This window comes from Ovis canadensis, chromosome 12, assembly GCF_042477335.2.
Source record: "Ovis canadensis isolate MfBH-ARS-UI-01 breed Bighorn chromosome 12, ARS-UI_OviCan_v2, whole genome shotgun sequence".
NCBI lineage: Eukaryota > Metazoa > Chordata > Mammalia > Artiodactyla > Bovidae > Ovis > Ovis canadensis.
Genome location: NC_091256.1, coordinates 57,826,640 through 57,850,384, shown reverse-complemented (window position 1 = coordinate 57,850,384; position 23,745 = coordinate 57,826,640). Strand labels below are relative to the sequence as shown.

The 23,745-nt window shown below is 51.7% G+C and overlaps 1 protein-coding gene across 19 annotated transcripts in view; it reads left to right on the top strand.

The window, feature by feature from the left end:
- Positions 1 to 23,745, top strand: part of KCNAB2 (potassium voltage-gated channel subfamily A regulatory beta subunit 2) — a 96,658-nt gene that overhangs the window by 57,243 nt on the left and 15,670 nt on the right. For 17 of the 19 annotated variants that reach the window (XR_011247538.1, XR_011247536.1, XR_011247537.1 and 14 more), the window contains 4 exons: positions 10,287 to 10,330; positions 11,152 to 11,189; positions 20,713 to 20,792; positions 23,352 to 23,396. Coding sequence is in view for 7 of the 19 variants with exons in the window: in XM_069544842.1 (XP_069400943.1) it covers positions 10,287 to 10,330; positions 11,152 to 11,189; positions 20,713 to 20,792; positions 23,352 to 23,396 (207 nt within the window). In the remaining 12 variants the exon portion in view is untranslated. Of the gene's footprint in view, positions 1 to 3,008; positions 3,563 to 10,286; positions 10,331 to 11,151; positions 11,190 to 20,712; positions 20,793 to 23,351; positions 23,397 to 23,745 lie in introns of those variants that run through there. The other 2 variants (XR_011247527.1, XM_069544836.1) reach the window with 1 other exon arrangement.

The following is a 23,745-nucleotide window of genomic DNA, read 5'->3' as shown; positions in this document are numbered from 1 at the left end:
AGGGAAGTCCCCTGAACATTTCATATGAATGGAATCAAATCACACAGTACATGGCCTTAAAGAACCCACCTGCCAATGCAGGAGACCTAAGAGACACAGGTTCGATCCCTGGGTGGGGAAGATTCCCTGGAGGAGGAAATTGCAACCCACTCCAGTATTCCTGTCTGGAGAATGCCATGGACAGGGGAGCCTGGTGGGCTACTGTCCATAGGGTCTCAAAGAGTCAGACACGACTGAAGCGACTTAGCATGCACATGACTCGTTTCCTTCTCTTAGCATGACGGTTTCCAGGATCATCCCTGTTGGGACGTGTGTCATTACTTCATCCTTTGTGTGGCTGAATAACATTCTACTGTGTGGCTATAGACTACATTTTGTTTATTCGTTATTTTATCTGTTGTTAGACATTTGGATTGCTACAACTTTGGGGCTGTGATGAGTAATACTGCTGTGGACATTTGTGTTCAAGTTTCGGTGTGGGCGTTATGTTTTCAGTTCTCTGGGCACGTACCTAGGAGTGGAATTGCTGGATTGGGAGGTGAGATGGGTGACCTTTTACACACTGTAGTGACTAAGTCTTTGTGACTCTCACTTAAAGCTCAGAGCATACCATCTGGTTAAGAGCAACCTGAGGAATTCATAGTGAGATGCCGTCCCTTGTGGGATCCAATGATTTGCCAGTGCACAGAGAACCGAGTGAGGTGGAATGAAGTAGGGGATCTCCATACCCTCCAGGCCAGTGCATAGCACCATTCAAATCTCTTGATAAAAACACAGCTTCCCAGGACTGCCCTGGCGGTCCAGTGGTTAAGACTTCACCTTCCAATGCAGGAGGTGCAGGTTTGATCCCTGGTCAGGGAGCTAAGATCCCACATGCCTCAGGACCAAAAAATCAAAGCATATAATGGAAGCAATATTGTAACAAATTCGATAAAAACTTTAAAAATAGTCCACTTCAGAAAAAGAAATGCATTTTCCCAGGCCCAGCCCCAGAGCTGCTGATTCCGTAGGTGTGGTTGGGGCCCAGGAATCTGCATTTGTAACAAGCTCCTCTAGCATCCTGCTCAGGTGTTGAGCATCCCTGCGGTGGACTATAAGCTCCATGAGCCTGGGGAGGAGCCAGAGGCAGGGTCTTTGACACCTGCAGCCTCTTCAGCAGGGGTGTGAGCTTCCTGAGTGCCAGGGTCTATTGTCTTCAAGTGCAGGGCCCAGTTGGTGGAAAGCCCAGCTGGTAGAGGGGCCAGCACTGCACCTGCCCTTCCTCCTTCCCATCGCCCATCACCAAAGGGGCTCAGGGACCCACACCAGGCAGGTGGAACTTTCACAGGCGGGTGGAAGAGGAAGGCAGCGCTGCCCTGTGGATCCTGAGGGGCCCCTAGTGCCCTCCACAGGTGGCATCTGTGACCTGCCAGGGCCCCTTGGCAAAGGTACCAGCTCTGCCCTCCCTCTCTCCCCAGGACCAGTTCCCCCCCTGGGGAGCGGTTCCTGCTGCCAAGTCAGGCCATGGGGAGGACAAACAGGATGCACTTATCAGTGGGAGTAGGGAGAGTCTCTCACAAGGGCCTCTCCTAACTCCATGGCCAGAAAGCCCTTCCTCTCTGCTGAGGGATAGTGGGAGTGATTCCTGAGGACCGGACCCCAGTGTGAGCACTTTTGTTATCTGAACACCTTGGTGCCCTGCGCTGGACACAAGATCACTGAGGCTTGGAGAGGGAGTTGCTTGCCCCTGGCTGCCCAGCTCAGGAGCAGGGAGGCTGGAACTGGATGGAGCAAGGTTTTATTATTAACTTCTGAAAAAGGCAGGGCCAGATCTGAAAGCAAGTGCAGCCATCCTCTGTAAACATCTTGGGGTGGCTTCTTCTCTGAGTTGTGTCAGAGCACAGGATAGATAGCCAGAAGGCGTGCAAGGTTCCTGCAGAGCCAGGTCCTGAGAGACAGAGCGGTCCTCGGGCCAGCCACCTCATTCTGTCAATGGAAGCTCAGAAGCTCAGAGACAGCAGGACACTCGCCTGGGATCAAACAGCAAATTAGCAGCAGAGCCTGATCACCTGCCTCCCATCTACCCTGTCCTTCTCAGTCACAGGGCAGAAAGGGACCTAAAAGTCAGCTGTGGCAAGGGCCACCCTGCAGGGTGAGAATGGCATGCTTGGGGTCAGCAAGCAAAGCCAGCCCTTCCTGCCAATGGGGGCGTCTCTTTGGGTTTCAGGGAACCCCTTAACCTTGCTCCAGAAGAGCTTGTTCCCATCTTCATCCTGATCCCCTTAATGTGGAAAAGGAGGCTGGGTAAAGCAGAGGATCTTCATTCATCCCTTCACTCATCCATTCATCCATCCATCCTTCCATCCATTCATTCATTCCTTAGCTCATTCAGTCATTCACTCAAAGTGTTTATTGAGCATCAGCTGCAAGCTAAGTACTGTGCAGAGTGCTGGAGCATCTCAGGTCTCTGAGACCGCAGGGTTCTTTCCTCACTTCACCTGGGTCATTACCAGCCAGAAAGAGTGGTGCTCTCTCCTCCAGATCTCTGGTGATTTGACTTCCTGTGCCAAAACCTGATGGCAGCCTTGTTTTCTTGGGTGAGAACCGCCACAGGACAGAGCTGGCCAGGCCGACTGCCTGCACGCTCAGCCGTCCACCCGGCTGCAGTGCCTGCCTCGTCCAGACCCGGCTGAGCGGCTGTCAGACTGGAGCACTGGTGCCGGCCTCCCGGGGATCGACCAGGGCAGTCGGGCGGCTTGTGCATCCGCTTCATTAATAATGAATCGCCAGACGCCTCCCGCACCTCCCGCGCCTCTCGCCAGTCACCTCGTTGACTTGGTGGGAGTCTCAATAGCCACGGTGCGCAGAGCCAGGCTCCCTCTGAGAGACCCGGGGAAGCCTGGAGAAGCAGCTGCTCCCCGAACCCCCAGGCTGCCACCCTGATGGGAGGCACGCTCCCTCCTCCTCCTGCTGTCAGAGGCCGGCAGTGTCGCTCATTGGTCGCGAGTTACTGGCAGCCCAGCCCTGCTGGACACAGCTGGGCTGGGGGCTCAGGCAGGCAGAGCCAGACCAGGGTGGGGCAGAGGATGGACCCGCAGAGAAGGGAGAGAAAATGGCATCGCCCCCCTCCCCTGGATTTCTGAGTTCTATCTGATCAGATCTTTTCTAGCACATTTGTGGAAATTTGACTCCCTTCTGTCTGAGACCACACGGGCTTTTTCTACATCATTGCCTTTGGAAAGCTTCACTCCTGGCAGCTCCTTCGGCTTCTGGGGTAAAGTCTTGTCCCAGGCGGAGCGGGGCTTCCAGGGGCAGATGACCTTGGACCCCAGAAGAAGAGGGGACGTGGTCAGGAGCTGAGTGCCGGCGACATGCAGGTGTCCTTCGTGTGCTCGGAGCACGGCCTCAAGGGCCGGGGCCCCGAGGAGCGGCTGGGCCGGCCGGCAGCCGGCAGCCCCAGCCTGGGCACCCGAGGCCGCTTCCGTGCAGTGGCCGTGGTGGCCCGGAGTCTGGGACAGCTGTCGGTGCAGAGCCTCCCGAGCGCGGGCGATGCCAGCGTGAAGCAGCCCGGGATGAAGTCTAGGTATGCAGGGAGCGGGGCTGTGCGGGGCAGAGGTGCCCGCCCCACGGCATCCGTGGGGGGTTGGGGGGTGGTGCTTGGCAGATGTGGGAGAAAAATAAAATCGAAGTCAGGGTCAGGCCCCAATCTCCTCCCGATCATTGGTGGGGGATGATGATGCCTCTTCTCTCCTTCTGCCTGTTTGTTTCCCTTCCTGGGGGCGGGGGTGGGGTTTGTCACTAGAGCTGAGCCCCCCGTGTCGGATGCTGTGTGATACTTCCTCTTCCTGGCAGCCCCAGGGCAATGACCACAGGTGCCCTGCCCTCCCCCAGGGCACACAGGCCTCAGGAATGCCCCCTGAGTGGTCTGATGTCTTTGCAGCTAAGCCACCTTGACAAACCTCAGTTTAAGAGTCAGCAATATAGGGTGAACCACGTGATAGAGTTAACCTTCCCCTACTCCTTGACCTGACCCGAACCCCAGACCCAGGTTCCTCTACAGCAGGATTCAGGCTCTGCAGGGCACAGGCAGCAGCTAGAGTTCTCTGCTAAGGGCTCAGGCTTGGCTTCTGTGTGTCCCTCTGCTTGGGCCCAGCCCCCCACGTGCTCTGGGTGCACTCGCCCTGACTCTGTACGTAGAGAGCATGCAAAGGGCCAGTGTCGGGGAGGGGAGGCGGCCCTTCCTGACATTCCTTGCATCCCCCCTTGCCCTACCCAGGGTCTTGCTCAGATGCCCAATGGGATGTACCCAGGTGCAAAAGGAGGGCGGGGTCTGAACCCTGGACCCCTGGGTCACCTGGCTAGAGATCTGGCCATCCTTTAATTGTTTTATTAATTTTTATTGAAGGATAGTTGCTTTGCAAAGCTGTCTTAGTTTCTTCTGTTTACAGCAAAGTGAATCAAGTTTATACATACATATGTCCCCTCCTTTTTGGATTTCCTTCCCATTTAGGTCACCGCAGCACCTTAAATAGAGTTCTCTGTGCTATACGTTCGGGTCTCATTAGTTATCTACTTTATACATAGTATCAGTAGTGTATATATGTCAATCCCAATCTCTACCCCCTTTCTCCCTTGATACCCATACGTTTGTTCTCCACATCTGTGTCTCTATTTCTGCTTCGCAAATAACAATGGAATATTATTCGGCTATAAAAACAAATGAAATTGGGTCATTTGTAGAGACGTGGATGGACCTAGAGAGTGTCACACAGAGTGAAGTGAGTCAGGAAGCCCAAAACAATCTTGTATTAGTGCATGTGGAACCTGGCCTTTCTTACTCACGAGTTTTCTGCGCTTAGAGCCTTGAGCACTTTGAGAATGATGTTCCAGGGGAAGGGTAGTTCTTACCACAAACCATCTTCATGAACCAGAAAAGCTAAGTTAGGTCCCTGGTTCCCAACTCTACTCTCTGGGACTCAAATCACACGGGCCACCAACCTGAGAAAAAGCTGCAGAAGAATCTGGTTGTATTTGAGGAGAATGGGTTTCTAGCTGGTATTGGTTGGTACCAACTCGAAACGTATTAAAGAAAGGATCCTAAGAAATGAGCTGTGTGGCTTAAACCTCTAGCTTAAACCTTAGACCGATGCCCAGAAGATGGACCTCATGTGAAGGACCCGTGGCGTAAGTCCCAGGCCTCCTCGAGACGAATTCTGGGATAGCAAGGGCTTTTGCATCTCCATCTGTGACCCTCCTGCCCTGGATCTTTGGGGACATTTGACATGCTTTCATGGGTCTCTGGGGCACAGAGCTTTTGTTCCCGTCCTCTCAATTCAGTAAGGACAATCCAGAGCAGAATTCTTTTCTAGAAACTCTGGTGGTTTATCTCTTGTTAAGTGAGAACCGAAAACTAAGAGTAAACCGAATCTATTTTTTAGTTTAGATACATGTTACCTGCCGAGACTTTAAGTCAACCCTAAGATCAAAAGTGTGAGACCATTTCTAAAAGTATGAAGGACAATGTACCCAGGAAATGTGGCTTTTGACAGGATTTGCCTGCCAAGGTCTTAAGATCCACTGAAGACTGGACATCAAAGAGCCTGAATGCTTAAGATTGCCGTATGCACTTCTGTGTGTACATCCGTGTGTGTGTGTGTGCACCTATGTGTGCATCTGTTTATGTGCATCTGTGTGTGTGGATCTTTGTGTGTGTGCACTTGTGGGTACATCTGTGTAAGTGCATCTGTGTATGTGCACCACTGTGTGTGGATCTGTGTGTACATTGGTGTATGTGCATATATGTGTGCATCTGTGTGTGTGCACCTGTGTGTATCAATCTGTGTGTGTGCATCTGTGTGTGTGGATCTCTGTATATCTGCAGCTGTGTATGCATCTCTGTGTGTGTGCACCAGTGTGTGTGTACCTGTGTGTATGGGTATCTATGTGTGTGCGTGCCTGTGTGTGTGTGTGTGTGTGACATGCTGGAGGCACTGAAGGCGAGACAGGCAGCATAGGAAGGTGCTCGCTGGGCCAGAGGGTTCAGAATCTGAGACCCCAGCCCCAGCTTTCACCCTGGGGGACCCCACCTGTCCTTACAGGTGGCAGGGCCTGGGGAGCTTGCCTTGGCAGTAAGAGGGAGAAGGTGGGCTCATTTCCCTGTAGGTGTGTAGTCTCAGAGCTGAAATGGAAGTCAGAACCCAAACCACCAGACACCTCGGCTAAGTATGGGGTCCCTGCCTGACCAGGATCACAGCCAGGGTACATGCAGGTGAGAGCTACAGGGGGCCTGATCCAGGACCACCCTCTACTGACCACCTCCTTAAGGAGCTGGCCCTTCACAGTGGCACTGAGGGTGATATGGCCTGTACCACCAGGGTGCCACAATCTTGCCAAAGGGCCCTTTTGGCACTGAGCAATAGAGGTGCTTAGTGTGGAGGAGGGGAGATACCAAGACCTGTGAGTAAAAAGAGGGTCCTGCATTGGATCCTGAGGGTCTGGCCCCAAGGTCTGGGCTTCTCAGCCCCACGTTACACCAACAAGCACCCCCAGGACCTGTGGCTGCCAGATGCAATCTGATGGCAAAGGCCTGGTAGCCCAGGTCCTTCGTAGGGAGCTTGGAGTCTGGGGGCGGGCAGAGCTGTAAACAGATAATGCTCCACAGGGTGACAGCCGACAGGAAACCCCAGCATCCCTGTCCATCAAACCATTTCCAAGGCCAAGTTGCTTTCCATCACCTGACCACATTTTTGTCCTCCGCCCAGATGGCTGAAGTGAAAGGCCCTGAACAGCTATTTTTAAAGGATGTGTAATTGCCTAGAAGTGAAATGCAGTGTTTAAGGGTGCGGCCCATCGGGGTGGGGGTCGCGGGTGCTGCATGATAAACATCAGTTTTCCTCCAGCAAAGGTTAAATCCCTGAGTCCTCATTAGCCATTTTTCCAGACCACAGGAGGGACAGGAGACAAATTAATAAAGACTAACGTTATCGGGGTTTAGGGATTTAGCCAACTATTTTATCACTGTGGCAAGTTTTAATTAGGGGAAGGAAACCTGTAGGAAATGATTTCCCCATGTAGAAAGTTTTGAGTGGCAGCGTGTCTCCAGCCCAGGTCCACACGAGGCTATGCTCTGTTAGGCTGCCCCCACCCCCACCAAGCTGCCGTATTTATAAAGCTTCCAGCCCAGAGATACCCTGTCCTTTCTCATTCCTCCTCTGGAGGCCTGGCAGCGGATGGCAGAACTAATACCATCATTTTAACAGGGAAACAACTTGAGCGGGGTAATTGCAGCATGGTGCGGTGTCCTAGTTTTGCTAAATTATTCCTGTGGGCGGTGGGTGGAGCCACAGCTGCATCACCGAGCACCCTACATCTGTCCGAGGAAACTCGGAGCCCCTTCTGATGGGCAAGGGCAGTCGCCTCTCTTCAACCACAGACACAGGTGGGTTCAGCCTGCTGTCCTGTGTCCTCACCTGTCTGCTGCTAAAGCCGCACAGCCCCTGAACAAGCTAGTTGCACACTGATGAAGGGCAGTTGCAGGAGGACAGGCCGAAAACTTCACCTTCTGCAGAGCCTGGCCGGGAAATTGCTCCTCCACCATCATGCCTGGGGGTGGTTTTAGAGAGGCGGGGGGCTCAGTCTCCCTCCCAGCACCTGGATTTATCCAGACCAGGTACCCAAGTCTTCAAACACCCAGGCATCACAAACAAGGTTCTAAAGGTTTTCATGACTGTGCTCATTTCCAGGGGAGGGGCTTCTCAAAGGAGTTTATGACCCAAAATGGTTAAAACCACTGATTAGAACTTTTAGTCCCTGATGCTTTGTTATCAGACCTAAGCCGTGTTCTAATTTCTCACCACAAGTATTTTCTCACTTGTGTGAGATAAACTAGCTAACCTACTAAAAAGAACTGGCCTGATGCAGGGTCTATAAGTGATGTCATTGTGCTTTTCTTTCTTTAATTCCCTTTTAATTCCTATTTCTTTATACATAACAAAACACAACTTCACTTTCTACATCAATTCAAGCATGATTTAAACTATATTAAAAAACGTTTAAAGAATGTGTTCAACTCATCAGCTCTTGAATTTCATACATACTGTATTTCAGATCTCTCCTAAGTCTAAAGCTAAATCAAGAATATTCCAAGGATTTTTTCCCTGTTTTTGGAGATATAATTGACCCATAAGGTTGTATAAGTTTAAGTTACAATGTGATGATCTGATACATTTACCTGTTGTGACGTGATCGCCACCATCGGTTTAATTAATGTCTGTCACCTCAGGGAGTTATGAATCGCGCCTCTTTCTAGGGTCATAAACCAAGTGGCTCTGGGTTGGAATTGCGCAAGCAATGCTGAGGGCATTAGTAGATTATTTCATTGATTTATAGGGGGAAAAAAGGGTATGGGGGAAACTTGAGTTCCCTTTTTAACATAGTAACATTTAAAGCCTATTTGACTTATACATTGTTTCTCGAATAAGGAAAAGGCTGCGTCCACCCCAACCCCCACCCCCTCCCTACCCCAGTTCTGTGCTCTCTTGAAAAAGAGACTCCTGCAGAGTCAGTGTTCTGTGTCCCTTTGCCCAGGCGCACGTTATCCCATTTCATCCTCACAGCAACCCCCTGAGAGAGGCAGCATCGCAAGCCCATTCTGTAGATGAGCTCACTGAGGCTTCAGGTGGTTACATGATACACCCAGGGGCAGGCATACAGCCAGGAAGGTCCAAGCAGGGTTTGACTTACAGCTTCTGAGGCTCTACCTGTAGCCACTGCCGATCCACTCCCCTCTCTGGAAAAGAAAACAGCTGCTATTATGTCCTCATTTAGGAAAACTACCAGCATATCCTGTAGGAACAGTGGGCCAGTGGCTGGGCTGATTTTAATGGAAATGTAACGAGAAAGCTGGGCAATTTAGAACTACTTAAATTTGGTGACAAACTGTTATCAAACTGCTTGTGAGTTTATTCTATCCACCCCTGATCAACAACCAGCTGTGATGTGGGCAGGGTCCAGGGATCTTGTAACCGGGGAAACTGAGGCTGCAGAAGGTCAGAGAGGGGAGGGTCAGGCTAGCCCCATACCTTCTTCCCAGGGGGCCACCCACGTGGGGTAGAAAAACAGGACATAGCACCCACTGAAGTTAGAAATACCCAAGGGCCCTGGGAAAGGAGGCTGGGGTCCACCCTGTGCATCTCTCACAGCTCTCTCACTTCCCACCCTTGGGGTATCACAGCTCGGGCTGGTCCCAGGACTGGGATGTCTCAGGAGGGAGGTGGACTCACACCCTGCCACTTGTCAACCTCACCATCTGGTGACTTCCAAAAAGGGCTCAAGTTGGGGCCACCACTGGGGTGGGGAGCGTGTTCTCAAAGTCTGGGTGGAATCCAACTTTCTCCCCAGGGTGCTCTTCTGTAAAACAGAATATCAGAAAAAGGGGATTTCCTGCCACACTGAGCTTTTGGGGAATCAGTGACAGGGCCACCCTGCCCGCTGCTATCTGGCAGGCTCCAGCGCAGCCAGCCTTGGCAGGAGGGACAGGCCAGGCTGGACAGGAAGCCCAGGCCTCAGCAGGGTGCTGCTGCCCTCCGTGACCCCCTGAGGGCATTAATGACAGCCTGCAGCTGGTCCCCATGGACCTGGGACAGGCCCCACCTGGCAGGTGCTAAGTAGGCCTGTGGTGGGGCCCCGGGCAGTCCACGCAGCTGTGGCCACTAATCCTGACCAGGACATGTGCCGCCAGGGGTCAGTCTAGCTCTCACCCTCCTCTGTGGCTCTGGCTGGGGGTCAGGCCTGCTGTGGGCATGGGCACCCTTCAGTGGAGCTCTCATCTCCCCCCATTCCTCCTGCAGAGAGACAGGGCCGGGGGCCACATGGCCCAAGGGATGTGGGACTAACTTGTCCTGTACTCCACGAAGAGGGGAAGTGAAGATACACAAAACACAGACGTGACACTAAAGAAATGCAAAGAGAAGCTTCTCATGAGAGCGGGGCCACAAGGCCTGAACCAGTCTTATTTCAGCCCATGAAACAACTCTGGGCCCATTCTGTGTTTTCTCCCCACGGTGGCTTCCGGGGCCCTGCAGTGGTCACAGCATGGCCTGGCCCAGCAATATGGCCGTGCCCTGGCATGCAGAGTGGGGGACAGTTGGCCCCTTACCCCAGGGTGGGTGAGCAGCAAGCTTCTCTCCAAAGGACCCCTGGCCTTCAGAGCCTTAAATGACACGCATGGGGGGTTTGGGAGACTGGGCAATGGAAACAATGGGTCCTGCCCTGAGCTGCTGAGAACTCATACCACGTTTGTCTTCCAGGAACCTGGGCAAGTCGGGCCTGCGGGTCTCCTGCCTGGGGCTCGGTGAGTATGGAGGCCTCTTGGTGCCATGGTGCCCACGGAAGCAGGGGTGGTGGGAAGGCTGAAGGGGTCACCTCCAGGGGTGAGGGGAGAGAGCTACATCTGGAGCCAGGATTGGGGAGAAGGAGAGGCTTGATTGCCATGGCAACCAGGAGGCCATGGTACAGGGGCCTGGGACAGGGAGGGGACAGAGATGCAGCCTTTGTGAACACCAGGGCCTCTGCACACACAGCCTCATCCCAGCAGCAGAGAACCAAGAAAGCCCCCTGTCCCTGAAGCCAGCACCTTCTTTCCTTACATAACAGGGTTCCTCATGAAGAGCAGTTGGATTTTGCCTTTTTTCCTTTTGCCAGATATGATCTCTGTTCCGAGAACATGCTGTCTCTCTACCTCACAGTGCACACGTACACCCACACACACACACGCACATATATACACATACACACCACCCAGCAAGCATGAGGACATGGCTGTCAGACCAGTGCATCTTCAAAGAGACAGCCCTGGCCCCACTGCCCACAGGGTGTCCCCAGAATAGGAGTTGCAGTGGCAAGAGCCCCAACAAACCCGTCACAGCCCGCCAGCCAGCTGCCTGCTCTGGGCGCTTACTGTCCCCTTGGTTCCTTGGCCCCAAGAGTCAGAGACTTGCCCCAAAGGCCAGATGTCTACACGTGCCCAGCACACGCTCTCACAGAGCAGCAAGGTGCCCCATGGCTGCCTTCTCCCCCAACTGCTGTGTCCTGCTACCTGAGATCTAAGCACCCTTGGGAGAACTAGCATCCCTGGGGGCATTCTCTGACTTCAGCCTGTGTTTCTCCTTCCAGGAACATGGGTGACCTTCGGAGGCCAGATCACTGATGAGGTGAGATGGGGCTCTCTCGTTCCCCCAGGCCCTGGGGAGGGCCACCAGCGCCCTGAGCACATGGTAAAGTCTTCCAAATGTACCAGGTGGCCTGCGCTCAGGGCGGCCTCCATGGCTCCCTCCTTCTGTTTCTCCAGGGTGCCCTGGGGGACAGCAGAAAGGGTGAGCCAGGCAGTGGTGCCAACACCTAGCAGCTGGGTGCCTTGAGGCTTCAGCAGATCCTTTAAAGTCCCAGAAACTCAGGTTTCTTATCTATGTGACACCCGCCCCACAGTTAGGGGAATTCAAGAGAGCTCACTTTCCGAATCATCAAGCCCTAAGCAATCTCTGCTGCTGCTACAGAGGATGCCCACATGGCCTTGAAACTTCAGTAAATGTCTGTCAAAAGCATTTAGAATGCAGATTGCGGGACTTCCCTGGTGGTCCAATGGCTAAGACTCCCTGTTCCCAATGCAGAGGGCCTGGGTTTGATCCCTGGTCAGAAAACTAGACCCCACACACCACAACTAAAGATCCTGCATGCTGCCACAAAGATCAAAGGTCCTGCCTGCTGTAACTAAGACCCAGCACAGCCAAATTTTAAAAAATTAGAATGTAGATTCACAAATTTGCCGCGAACTGAAGACCAAGCAGATGAATGTTTGACTGAGCTGCTAACTGCGCACGTCCCAGAGCCAGCGTCCGTGGCCCCCACTGCCGCGGGATGGACCTGCTGGGGCTTCTCTCCCCACCCTGGGATGCAGCCTGGCCAGTGCCTGTCCTGAAGAGGATGATGATTCCCAGGCTGGTATGCACTTCTGGGCAAGAAGTGAGTATCTTGGAAGTGAGAACAGCGGTATTTCCTCAGAGAGCTCAGAACCTCTGCATGAGATGCTGTCTGCCTTCACGTCCGCCCTGCTTACTGTTGGGAAGGTTGCGTTTAAAAAATGAATGGGCACTCAGTCATGTCCAACTCTCTGAGACCCCATAGACTGTAGCCCACCACTCTCCTCTGTCCATGGAATTCTCCAGGCAGGAATACTGGAGTGGGTTGCCAGGCCCTCCTCCAGGGGATCTTCCCAACCCAGGGATCGAACCCATGTCTCTGGCGTCTCCTGCATTGTCAGGCGGGTTTTTTACCACTGTGCCACCTGGGAAGCCCTTAAAAATATAAATTAGTTCATTTGAGACCTTCAGCTATGATTGCTCAGTTACTTTTCGAAGGGAAAGCTTGGCTTCTGTCACCATCTAGATCATTTCATTTGCATTCTGGTTCCTTCTGACCGTGGCTATTACAGAACTGTTGATATTCGCCCCTGCTCTGAGGTTCTAGGTCTGAGCTATCTCAGGGTAAAGTTGGCAGTTTTTAAGGTCCAGGCAATTGTTTCACTTCAGCCACCAGATTGGTTCCAAGTACTTAGAAGGTCGGAGCCCTGGAGTCCACATGCTTTGCTCCAAATAAATTGAGTCTGATTCTCCTGCTTCCCTTTCGATGCGGAAGAATTCTGCCAAGGATGTGGCTTCATTTCCGAATGGCATTATTCGCTACACTGTGTGTGATGTCCTTGTGGGAAAGATACAAAGAAGTGGTCGGATGGTAACCATCCAATTAGGTGACTTTTTCAGCAACAGATCCATCGCAGCCAAAGAGTATTGATTAATGATCCGACGACAACCACAGCTGGCTCCGGCCTCCCCCGTGTCCCCATCAGGGACATAGTGACATGTATGAAGACATTGGAAGCCATTTGCAAATGACACAAAGCTGGAAGGACGATGGATACAACAGATGACAGATTCAGGGTTCTAAAAGGCCCTGACAGGTGAAAATGATTGAACAAAAGAGCAAGCAGAATTTTTGTATTAAGTTCTACAGTTAGTGTCCCAAAAAATCAATCCATCAAGACTAAGGGCCCATTTTGCTACGGTTCAGATGAAGAATGCCTGGATTTTGTTCTTTAGCTGACTGCCTGGTCTGAGCCAGCGGGGTCAGTGCCGCAAGGAGGCAAAGCAAAGACCATCTGGGCTGCAGAGAAACACATGTGCGGCCCCAGGCCCACTGAGCACTCCAGCTGGGTGACCCCACCTGGAACACTGTGTCCCTTAGTACGTTCATGTCCAAAGGAAGGCATTCAGCATGCTGTGGAATTCAGAAACAGAGTTCTGTTTTTAGAGTTACTTCCTGTGTACAAGACACTGTGCCCAGATGCCAGGGAGACCCAGAAATGAGAAATCAGTGGATTTACTGTGGCAGAGGGGTGTTTCCTGGCTGAACTTGGAAAATATCAGTAAGTGATGGCCCCAGGGCCAAAGCTGGTCCACAGCCTGTATTCTTTTTATTTTTTTTTCCTTTCTTCTTAAATATATGAAACATAAAATTTGCCATTTTAATCACTTTTCTTGTAGTTAAAATAAGCGTAATGTAAAATGTGCTCTGTTAACCATTTTTGAAGTATACAGTTATCTTGAAGTAAACAGGTATTAAGTACATTAACTTTGCCGCGCAACAATCACCATGTTCTATTTCCAGCATTTTTCATCACCCCAAACAGAAACTCTGTACCCAGTAAGCCAAAAGCCCCCAGTCCCTGGTCACCTCTCATCCACTCTTTACCTCTATGGTTTCCACAGTCATTTTTGTAAATAAAGTTTTTTCAGCAGGCAGCCACGTCAGTTCATTTACATATCATCTGTGTCTGCTTTCAGGCTATGAGGGCAGAGTGGAATAGTTGCCGCAGAGACCATCTGGTCTGAAAAGCCTGAAATATTTACCCTCAGCCTCTTTACAGAAAAGGATTGCTGTCAGCCATCCTTTGGGGTCACAGCAGCATCTGCAAATATCTGTGGGTTGTTGTCCCAGGGAAGAGGACTTCCATGGGTCAGGCAGGGAGGCAGGAAGCACTCGGTGTTAGTAGACCTCACATCACATGGCAAAGTGCCAGAGCTGCCCTGGACAGAATCAGGTTTCCAAACTCTAGTTCAGTGCCCTTTCTGTGATCTCACACAGCTGCTCAGGTAGAAAATGCCCCCTCGGGCCCGTGTCCCAGGCAGCCTGGGCAATAAAAATTTAACACAAATAGTGGCTGAGAACTTCATATTTATTATGGCTCTCAATCCTCCATCAACTCAGAGAGGTGGGTGCTGTTATCCCTGAAGAAGCAGAACCTCCAGACTGAGCAGGTGCCCGAGGTCACACCTGGAGAGCGATGCAAGGGGACCCCACCTGGGCTCCTTGCCTCAGAACCGGCAGCCCCTCCCAGATCTGGGGCAGGACGCTGTCCCCTAGTAGGGGTGACAGGGAGGTGGCCCACGTGTCTTCCAGAGTTCCTTCTGCCTCCAGCCTCTGAGACTCTGACATTGGAAATAACTGAAAAGTCTCAAAACAGAAACTCCATTACACAAAGCAGGATGCACCCACGGAGAGAAAGTCTTTAGAAGCCACACTTTGATGACTGACGTGGAGACAGGACCATGATGGAACAGCACAGAAGACAGCAGAGACAGCTGTCTGTATGCCACAGTTGCAGTGTTGCAGGGAAAAACCATATGATGCTGTTCAGTCGCTAAGTCATGTCTGACTCTTTGCAATCCCATGGACTGCACACACCAGGCTTCCCTGTCGTTCACCATCTGCTAGAGTTTGCTCAAACTCATGTCCATTGAGTCAGTGATGCCATCCAATCATCTCATCCTCTATCGCCCCCTTCTCCTCCTGCCCTCAATCTTTCCCAGCATCGCGGTCTTTTCCAAGAGTTGGCTCTTCCCATCAGGTGGCCAAAGTATCGGAGCTTCAGCTTCAGCATCAGTCCTTCCAGTGAATATTCAGGGTTGATTTCCTTTAAGATTGGCTGGTTTAATCTCCTTGCAATCCAAGGGACTCTGAAGAGTCTTCTCCAATACCACTGGAAAGCATTTACTTAGAAAAATCTGGAAAAGAAATTACAGCAAAATCATAGCAGACCAAAAATCAGCCCTGAAAATTCCCAGATTCCCCCATTCTCTTTCTGTTCACAGTCACCCAAGCACTGTCCTGGGTGTAATTAGGATTATCTTCAGATCTTTCTTTCTTCCTCTGTCAGCTCATGCTGTCTGAGCACCTGCCAAGGGCCAGGTCCCTGCCCTTGGGCTGCTCTCTGTCTGGAGAATGGGACAGATCACAGATCCTAAGCATATCCTTAAAAAAAAAAAAAAAACTGAATAATCAGAGTAATCTGTTTTTTAATTTTATTTATTCATAGATTTGTTTTGGCTGTGCTGGCTCTTTGTTGCTGTGCACGCGGGCTCCTCATGGCGGTGGTTTTTCTTGCTGTGGAGCATGGGCTCTAGAGTGTGCAGACTTCAGTAGTTGCAGCGTGTGGTCTCAGCAGTGGCAGCTCCCAGGCTGTATAGCACAGGCTTAGGTGCTCCGCAGCATGCGGTGTCTTCCCGGATCAGGGATCGAACCCTTGTCAGGGATCGAAGCCGTGTCTCCTGCACTGGCAGTTGGATTCCTTACCACTGAGCCCCCAGGGAAACCTCATGAGCATATCTTAGTCCCGATAAGAATATGTTAAATGAATTTCCTGTGGCTGCTGTAAGAAATTAACCACTAACCGCATGGTTTAGAACAATAGACATTTATTCTCTCATGGTTTTGGAGGCCAAAATCCAAAATTGGTATCACTAGGCTGAAATTAAGGTCAGCAGGGCCACGCTTCCAATGGAGGCTTCAGGGGAAAATCCTTCCTGACTCTTGCAGTCTCCGGGGGCTGCCTGCAGTCCTCGGCTTGTGGCCACACCACCCCAGCCTCTGCCTCTGTGGTCACATCCTCTTCTCCTGTCTGTGTCAAGTCTCCTGCAACCTCCCTTTTATGAAGACACTCGTGGTGGCATTTAGGACTCACATAGCTCATTCCAGTGCCTCCCAGGTAGCGCAGTGGTTAAAATTCACCTGCCAATGCAGGAGATGCAAGAGACTTGAGTTCAATCCCTGGGTCAGGAAGATCCCCTGGAGAAGGAAGGGAATGGCAACACACTCCAGTATTCTTGCCTGGAGAATCCCATGGACAGAGGAGCCTGGTGGTCTACAGTCCATGGGGTCGCAAAGAGTCAGACATGACTGAGTGACAGACACAACTGAGCGACTAAGCACGCATAACTCATTCGGGAGAATCTCCCTTAATTTAATCACACCTGTAAATGTAACACGAATGTTACCTAAGGTGACATTCACAGATTCTGGGACCTGATATCTTTGGGAGCCATTATTTAGCCGACTACAGAGAACAGGAAAACAGAGAAAGGAGGACTGGGAGGCAGACATGAGAGAGTAAGCCACTTGATGACCCAGAGCATTCCAGCCCAGGGGACAGAGAGGAAGAAAGGAGGTGAAACAGGAGGAGGAGGAAGGGAGGGCTCCTGGAGAAGGCAATTGTTTTGGAAATGTTGTTACACTTGAGCCCCAGGAGGGAGGAGAGGAGCCAGGCTACTCTGGTGGGGGGCGGGGATCCAGAAAACTCCCCCACCAAGGAGCCTTCCTACTCTGATGACAGCAGCTGACTGATGGGGGTAGCTTTGACCTGCTCAGCCTCTGAAACCTTTGGGACTTGCTGCCAATATTTGAAACAGATTTTACACCCTCTCCCCAATATCAACACCCTCAGATAGGTAGATGACACCACCTTCCTGGCAGAAAGCAAAGAGGAACCAAAGAGCCGCTAGATGAAGGTGAAAGAGGAAAGTTAAAAAGCTGGCTTAAAACTCAACATTCAGAAAACTAAAATCATGGCATCTGGTCTCATCACTTCATGGCAAATAGATGGAGAAACAATGGAAACAGTGGCAGATTTTCTTCCCTTGGACTCCAAAATCACTGTGGACCATGACTGCAGCCATGAAATTCAAAGACGCTTGCTCCTTGAAAGAAAAGCTATGACAAACCTAGACAGAGTATTAAAAAGCAGAGACATCACTTTGCCGACAAAGGTCCGTATTGTCAAAGCTATGGTTTTTCCAGTAGTCATGTACGGATGTGAAAGTTGGACCATAAAGAGGGCTAAGTGCCGAAGAATCGATACTTTCAAATGCTGGTGTTGGAGAAGACTCTTGAGAGTCTCTTGGACAGCAAAGAGTTCAAACCAGTCAATCCTAAAAGAAATCAACCCTGAATATACATTGGAAGGACTGGGGCTGAAGCTGAACCCCCAGTACTTTGGCTATCTGATACGAAGAACTGACTCATTGGAAATGACCCAGATTCTGGGAAAGATTGAGGGAAGGAGGAGAAGGGGACAACAGAGGATGAGATGGTTGGATGGCATCACCGACTCAATGCACATGAGTTTGAGCAAACTCCAGGAGATAGTGAAAGATTGGGACGACAAAGAGTCTAACATGACTTGGCAACTGAACACAACCCCAATATCCTGGATTTCTGGCTTCTCTTGAAAAATAAAGGGATTTGGTCACACCAGTCACCTGCCCATAGGCAGTGATTGAGCCTCCCTTCACCTCACTGATACCCACTGAGCACCAGCCTCTCTCTCCATACCTTCCTGGCCAGTGGGGCTTCTGCATTTGGTGTTATGAGAAGCTCCTAGAAACCACAACTGGCTGACTTTCTGTCCTACAGTTTTTGAGGGCTAAATGTGATTAGCCAAAAAAATTCATTCAGGTTTTTCCATAGGATCCAGGGACTTCCCTGGTGGTCCAGTGGTTAAGACTCCATGCGGCCAATGCAAGGCGCATGGGTTTGATCCCTGGTCGGGGAACTAAGATCCCATATGCTGTACAGCATGGCCAAGAACAAAATTTATTTTTAAAAGATCTTATGGAAAAACTCAAATGAACTTTTTGGCCCACCCAGTATTACTCACTGTACCCTGGGCTGGCCTGAGAGGGAAGATTGGCGCTCTGAGTTGAGCTTTGAGAAATGGCTAGTGGAGGAGTTTGGATCCATGACCCCCGCTCAGAAGGATGCCTGCTCTGTCCAGAAAGCCAGAGAGTTCTCCACTGCATCTTGGAGGGAGCTATCAATTGCAGGCAGATTTCCTCGGCTCCTTGCCTGGAGAAGCACAAGCCAAGGCCAGAGAGTTAACTGAGGAGGACAGTTTCTCCATCTGCAAACAATCACTTCACCCGCTGCAGTTGCTGGGAAGAATTCGAGGGATTTGACCTCACAGAAACATTCTAGCTGTAGTTTGCTTCCGGTCCCATCACTTCATGGCAAATAGATGGGGAAACAGTGTAAACAGTTAACAGGCTTTATTTTCTTGGGTTCCAAAATCACTGCAGATGATGACTGCAGCCATGAAATTAAAAGACGCTTGCACCTTGAAGTAAAAGCTATGACCAGCCTAGACAGCATATTAAAAATCAGAGACATTAATTTGCTGACAAAGGTCGGTCTCATCAAATGAAAGCCACTCAGTCATGTCCGACTCTTTGCAACCCCATGTTTTGTACAGTCCATGGAATTCTCCAGGCCAGAATATTGGAGTGGATAGCTGTTTCCTTCACCAGGGGATCTTCCCAACCCAGGGATCTAACCCAGGTCTCCTGCATTGCAGGCAGATTCTTTACCAGCTGAGCTGTCAGGGAAATCCAAGAATACTGAAGTGGGTAGCCTATCCCTTCTCCAGTGCATCTTCCTGACCCAGGAATTGAACCAGGGTCTCCCACATTGCAGGAGGATTCTTTACCAGCTGAGCTACCAGGGCTATGATTTTTCCAGTAGTCATGGTCATGTATGGATGTGAGAGTTGGACCATAAAGAAAGCTGAGCACTGGAGAACTGATGCTTTTGAGCTGTGGTGTTGGAGAAGACTCTTGAGAGTCCCTTGGACTACAAAAAGATCAAACCAGTCAATCCTAAAGGAAATCAACCCTGAATATTCATTGGAAGGACTGATGCTGAAGCTGAAGCTCCAGTACTTTGGCCACATGATACAAAGAACTGACTCTTTAGGAAAGACCCTGATGCTGGGAAAGATTGAAGGTGGGAGGAGAAGGGGACAACAGAGGATGAGATGGTTGGATGGCATCACTGACTCAGTGGACATGAGTTCAAGCAAGCTCCGGGAATTGGTGATGCCAGGTAAGCCTGGCATGCTGTAGTCCATGGGGTCATAAAGAGTCAGATATGACTGAGCAACTGAACTGAGTTGATCCTGCCAAGTTTTATCATGCCCCTGTTGTGGTCTGTGTTCATTTCCCAGGACAGTCGGAACAAAGTCCCACAAACTGGGTGGTGTAAAACAACGGAAATTTCTTCACAGTTCTGGAGGCCAGAAGTCCAAAGTCAAGGTGTCCGCAGGGCCACACTGCCTCCAAGGCTATGAAGGAATTCCATTCCTGTCCCCCAGACCTGCTGGAGGTTGCCATTCTTGGCATTCCTTGAACTGTAGACCCTTTACCCTAACCTCTGCCTCCATCTTCACATGGCCTCTTCCCTGTGTGTCTGCATCTATTCATATAAAGACACCACTCATATTGGATGTAGGACTCACCGTAATGCAGTGTGACCTCATCTGAACTGATTACATGTGCAAAAACCCCGCAGGCAAACAAAGTCACATTCTGAGAGTCTATGTGGATTTGAATTTGGGGGACAGGATTCAACTCAGTACAGGTGCTAAGCCCTGTGATGACCCAACAGGCAGGGTCCCTGCGCACTAGAAATTCACAACCCATGGGATTTCCCTGGTGGTCCAGTAGTTAAGACTCCACACTTCCACTGCAAAGAGCACGGGTTCAATTCCTGGTCAAGGAACTGAGATCTCACTTGTCGTGTGCTTGCCAAGTTGTTTCAGGCATGTCCAGCTCTTTGCAACGCTATGGACTGCAGCCCGCCAGGCTCCTCTGTCCATGGGATTCTCCAAGCAAGAATACTGGAGTAGGTTGGCATGCCCTCCTCCAGGGGACCTTCCCTACCCAGGAATCGAACCTGCATCTCTATGTCTCCTGCATAGGCAGATGGTTTCTTTACCGCTAGTGCCACCTGGGAGGCCTGCTGCTGCTGCTGCTAAGTTGCTTCAGTCATGTCCGACTCTGTGCGACCCCACAAACAGCAGCCCACCAGGCTCCCCCGTCCCTGGGATTCTCCAGGCAAGAACATTGGAGTGGGTTGCCATTTCCTTCTCCAATGCATGAAAGTGAAAAGTGAAAGTGAAGTCGCTCAGTCGTGTCCAACTCTCAGTGACCCCATAGACTGCAGCCTACCAGGATCCTCCGCCCATGAGATTTTCCAGGCAAGAGTACTGGAGTGGGTTGCCATTGCCTTCTCTGTGGGAAGCCTACTAGTGCAGCTGAAAAAAAGAAAAAGAAATTCACAGTCCAGAGGCTGTTTCTTCATGCATCCTGGCTTCTGTCTTCTCTATGGGTCTGTGGCTGAGCTGCTTCCACATTCGCCCTGCGGCAGGAGAGGACGTAGTAACACAGGGACAGGGCCTGGGCACTCAGAGGACCTCCCCAGACCCCAGGGTTGAGCTCTGAGCCTCCAGGCCCCACTCCGCCTGGGTTGGCAAGACAGTGCTGCCTGTGAGTAACCCAGAGTTTCTCATTTCAGATGGCAGAGCAGCTAATGACCTTGGCCTACGACAATGGCATCAACCTCTTCGATACCGCAGAAGTCTACGCGGCGGGCAAGTACGTTCCTTTTCTCATGGGAAAAAGTGGTGCAGGCCAACCATGGCTTCCTGGGGAAGAGCTGGAGCTTCTGTTGCTCCCAGGCTCTCGTTCGTTCCCAAGACGGTTTGCACCTCCCACTCCCCGTGTGCTCTTCCAAACTCTAAATGGCTGGAGGAGGTGTGGTTTTAATGGGGTCAGAATCACAGAGCACTCAGTGACTTGCCAAACTCACGTGTGTTCAAGCAGCGATCTGACCGCAGCCCCTCTGGTGCCCAAGATGCCACGCTGGGCGAGAGCATGATTAAGCTGTAGTTCCGGCTCTCCTGCTGCGCCCGCAACCTGCAGCCAGCCCCGCATGCCTGGCACTCTCACATCTTAATGGTGCAATTAGGGCTGCAGGGAACGCAGGGCCCCTCAGGAACCAGGGAGAGCGGGGTCTGCTGAGCCGAGCCCAGCGCTGTAGGAAGCGCTTTCCATCTTGGCAATGAACTTTCCTACTCAATTATGTAAAAGCGCTCTTCAGCCAAGGCCGCTGGCTTCAGTTTTAAAGACTGGCCTGTAATCAAATCATCCACTCTCCTGCGCTGGGTTTCCAAAAGTCAGCTTTTGTTTGTGAAATCATTTGTTGGCTAGCTCTCCGTCCTCCCTCTGGCCCCCTGCTGCCTAGGGTGAGCCAAGTTCCCATCAGCTGAGCCACTCAGCCTGGCCCACCGTGTGCCATGGCCTCGGGGCCAGCACCTGTCTCCTGGGCTCCGGGTTGTTACCTGCAGCCCAGGATAGAGTCCAGAGGACCAAGAATCAGGACCCCAGCTCGGCCTTTGCTCATGTCCTAGCCCAGGGGCCGAGGGTCTCACGTCCCCAAGGGCCTCTGCTGGGACCCCCTTCCTGAGTCTCCTCCAGTCCCTATCAGTGGCCCTCTGTCCCCTGTTGCCGCCACCCCCCAATCTCTCTGCACTGGCAACTGCTTTCGATCAGAGTGAAATGCTTTCCAGACAGATGAGCTAAGCCGAAGGGTCAGAGTGGAAAAGCCAGATGCAGATGCCAAGCCCAGAGGCATCCCCCATCCCAAGCACCCCAGCTTGTTCCCTGGCCCTGCGCCTGCCTTGGCTTTGCTGCCCACGAGAGCGTGCGAGCGACAGCTCCCCACAGCCTCCCCCAGCTCCAGATGGCCCTGTGTCCAAGTCCCGCACACCCCCTTTCATGGCAGCCACACTCCTCGAGGCATTGCCTTCACTCCCCTCAGCCTGACTGGACACCCAGGGTGGCATTGCAGGCCAGCACACTGAGTCCCTCTTCTAACCAGGGTGCCAAGCGCCCATCTTACTGAGTCCCCCTGTTTCTCATGCTCTGGGTACTTCCCAGAGAGCTGCAGGATTTCTGCACCCTCGCTGGACAGAGGCCAGCCTTACCAAATTCACGGCCAGCAGAATTCAAAGCTGAAAGCAACAGGCTTCAGTTGTCACTGCCTACAGCTCCTATAGCCCCAGGACCGCTGCCTGCTCCCCATCTCCTTCCTTCTTTCCTAATCTTTTGTCCCATCAAGGAGAGACCCAGGAATGAAAGGAAAGAGTCTCGGGGCTGAGTGACTTTCTGTGCATCTTGACCATAAATGAAGAGCCTTCAGAATGGATGCTAAACAGCTTGCAAATTAGAGCCCATGATTTCTGAGTGGATGACTCAGGCACTGTTATAATTGGAATGGAGCACTGGGTATAGATCATTCTCCGTCTGTTGTTTTTTGCTCAGAAACATTTTGCCACGAGCAGAAAGTTCTTCAAAGTTAATCCAGTGCTGCAGTGCCAAATATGGCTGGAATGGTCAGCGCATGACCCTGGCTGACACGAATTTGGTGCAGGGCCCGGAGTGACACCAAGCAGACCAGACAGCGGTCAGCATGGCATCCATCTCTCTATTGTTAAAAAAGCAAGAAACAAGAGGGACACACACACCCACACTCAGTGCACACACTCATGGACACACGCCCACACTCAACACACTCACATTCGTGGACACACACACCCACACTTGTGGACACACCCACACTTGTGGATGCACACAAACACACTCGTGGACACGCACACACACTCATGGACACACACAAACATGAACACACTCCGCTGGAAAGTCAGCCCTGAGTACTTGTTGATTGTCTCTGCAAACAGAGAATGTGCTTGGTGAATAATCTATTTAAAAAAAAAAAAAAAAACACACTTGTCTGGAAACCGCCCGTGTAACGTTGCCAAGCGTCTTCCCCGGTGAATTTCTGAGGGGCCAGGGAAGCGGCGCTGCTGGTCTTTCCAAGCAGGACGTCGCTCCTCCCTCCTCTGTGGGAGCTGGAGCCGCTGTGCTGGGACAGTGGCACACAGCCGTGGCCACCTCCACGGGGAGCGGCCCCCGCTGCTCCCAGGTGCTCTCCTCGCTCTGGAATGAGCAGCCTGGGCCAAGGCAGACATTAGCAGCCCTGGGCAGCGTGGTGTTTTCACCCAGGGGACCCTGTGGCTGATGAGCAAGGTGGGGTGCGGCTTGGGGTTTCTGTTGCCCAGTAATGAAGTCCCCACGTCTCGGTCTTTTCTGCAGAGCTGAAGTGGTGTTAGGAAACATCATCAAGAAGAAGGGATGGAGGTAATTAATTCCACTGCTCACATGCTCCAGCTCCAGGGCACATACTTGCACACATGCACAAGGAGAAGGTTGGAGAAGGCTGCAGGAAGGGAAGAGGCCTGCTCTGGGGCCCCGGGATGGGTGGGCAGGCTTGGATCCCATGGCTGTTTCTTCCTGTTTGCTGACAGAGTGCCCACTGTTTGGCCTCATGGCCCTGTGCAGCCAACCTGGCTTTCTAAGACCTGGTAGTCCCAGAATTGTTCTTGCTGGGATGAGGAGAATGTCCCAGAATAGAGGCAGTCCCTGTGCTTCCTGCAAAGGGAGCCAGCGTTCACAGTATGGGTGGCCACCCCCAGGGAGCCAGGGCCTG